The sequence below is a fragment of the Priapulus caudatus genome, unplaced genomic scaffold, assembly GCF_000485595.1.
Source record: "Priapulus caudatus unplaced genomic scaffold, Priapulus_caudatus-5.0.1 Scaffold1334, whole genome shotgun sequence".
In the NCBI taxonomy this organism is placed as follows: Eukaryota; Metazoa; Priapulida; class Priapulimorpha; order Priapulimorphida; family Priapulidae; genus Priapulus; species Priapulus caudatus.
In genome coordinates, this window is record NW_014578395.1 from 43866 (window position 1) to 46252 (window position 2387).

At 45.4% G+C, this 2387-nt stretch overlaps 1 protein-coding gene across 1 annotated transcript in view; it reads left to right on the forward strand.

The window, feature by feature from the left end:
- Positions 1-790: 790 nt before the first annotated feature.
- The window catches only part of LOC106816270 (lysosome-associated membrane glycoprotein 2-like), a 5876-nt gene continuing 4279 nt past the window's right edge, over positions 791-2387 (forward strand). Inside the window, exon 1 of the mRNA XM_014820853.1 lies at positions 791-853. Coding sequence (XP_014676339.1) covers positions 791-853 — 63 coding nt within the window. The remainder of the gene's footprint in view (positions 854-2387) is intronic.

The following is a 2387-nucleotide window of genomic DNA, read 5'->3' on the forward strand; positions in this document are numbered from 1 at the left end:
AATCCTGACCATACGTCGAACGGTTTAGATTTGTGCCGCAATTCTGCATTTCCTCCCTAGCTATACCTTAAGTTAAGGAGGGAATGTTCCCCCTTCTTTTACACCTCTTGACCTTTGACCTTTGACCTCCAGCTTTGACATCCCAACTCGTTTTCGGATTACCCCCCCACGTCCCGAAAATCCTGACCATACGTCGAACGGTTTAGATTTGTGCCGCAATTCTGCATTTCCTCCCTATACCTTAAGTTAAGGAGGGAATGTTCCCCCTTCTTTTACACCTCTTGACCTTTGACCTTTGACCTCCAGCTTTGACATCCCAACTCGTTTTCGGATTACCCCCCCACGTCCCGAATATCGTGACCGTACGTCGAGCGGTTAAGATTTGTGCCCAACTGTTAACGGACGGACGGCCGGACGCACGGACGATCATGCGATTCTACAAGCTGCATCTGACTACGTCAGATGAGCTAAACATGAAATCAGATTCACAGATATGCACAGACAAGTACACTGCAGACGCATTGTCTGGTTTGCTTCATACAATGTACATACATATCACATTTATGATCAACATCGGCTACGCTTACGCTTGCGCTTGCAAATATGCTCAACAACCACTATCCCGATTTAGATGATATTTTTTTACTATCCTGGCGGGATACCAATCATTGAAATCTGGTATCCAACACAAGAATCTACTATCCCGCAGATATCGGGATACCGCTAATTTCGACCCCTGGGGGGGGGGGGTTGCAGTCGTATTCTGGATATCTGTGGTGCGGGGATGACAATGGAAGTCTGCAGACAGGGATATGAGCTGTGCTGGCACTTTGCATTAGGTAGTGTCGCGAGTGTATGATTCGAGACATAGTGGATTGCAATTTATTCTCAGACCTACTTGCCTCCACAGTCAGTGGTTAAACTAATGTGTTTCACAAATGCTTAGCATAATAAATTAATACAAGACAGTTGGAAAAGCTATGCAGGGTTTGACACTAACCCACGTCCGACCGACCTAGTCGGGTAAATGCTTGGTCCGGTCGCATACAACCAGAATGCTAGTAGCCCGACTGGTCGTGTTAGAATTGGTCATATATATTGCACTGAAAGGTCACCTCTGGGTAGACTGGTTCGCGGCCGCACTGTTTGTCGCAGAGCGTGTACATTGTCTAGCAGAGCGTGAGGCCGGATACCAGTCTACACTTCGGCAAAAACAATAAAATCGAATCGGATTGCGATTCTCTTCCCTCGATCCGATCCTCGATATTTTTCCCCGTATTTTCGATTCCACTTCGATACCACTTTTTTCCTACAATAGATGGCGGCACTACGTACAGTGAAAAAAATACACGGGGGGGCTCGGGGCGATTTAGCCCCCGAAATGCCAAAAAGAGCCTCCGTAAATTTGCATAGAGTTCAATGCAAACCAAATTTTAGAATGCTATTTTCATGCATTTATGCGTTTAAGTGTCTTAAGATTAAAGATGGAAGCTCCCAACATACGTAGTAGCAACAACTATTTGCAAGACAGAATAGGTAAGCACTCATCCATTTCAGGAGTAGATAATAGGGAAGGAGTGTGACATCAATAAACAAGGGAAATTCGTCATTTACTAGCCTTAAAATACCTATGATTTACTATGCGTAACTCATCCAACTGGAGCTCAAATCATACACAGTACATTTGCCTAGCATCGTGCGAAATTGTTTCCTCGTATATACACTTGTAAGCAATCTGGAGATACAGACTAAAACATACGACACGATTATCCATTCTTTGACCATCAATCCGAGCCGATTGCCCGCCTATATTCAAACAAAAGGCAGCTACTAACGCGCTATTGCTAACTCGGCGAGGCATGTGGTTCACTGGGAGATTAGGCATCAACGCAACACTCGGCGAGATAACCTTTGACCCGGTACACAGCTGCATATCGGCATATGCCCCCATGCACGCACGCCAACCGCAATCAGCAGCAGATCGGGCTCAAATCTCCCAGCGAGCCACATTGCCCGCCGAGTTAGCAATAGCGCGTTAGTAGCTGCCTTTTGTTTGAATATAGGCGGGCAATCGGCTCGGATTGATGGCCAAAGAATGGATAATCGTGTCGTACGTTTTAGTCTGTATCCCTGGATTGCTTCTGTATACGAGAAAATGATTTTGCACGATGCTAGGCGAATGTACTGTGTACGATTTGAGCTCAAGTTGGATGAGTTAGGCGTAGTAAATTGTAGGTATTATAAGGCTAGTAAATGACGAATTTCCCTTGTTTATTGATGTCACACTCCTTCCCTATTATCTACTCCTGATCCATTTACCTACGCAAGCCTACAGGCTGAAATAGAGAGCTGCCACCTGTAACTAATTGACGCAGGCAAAAACTACA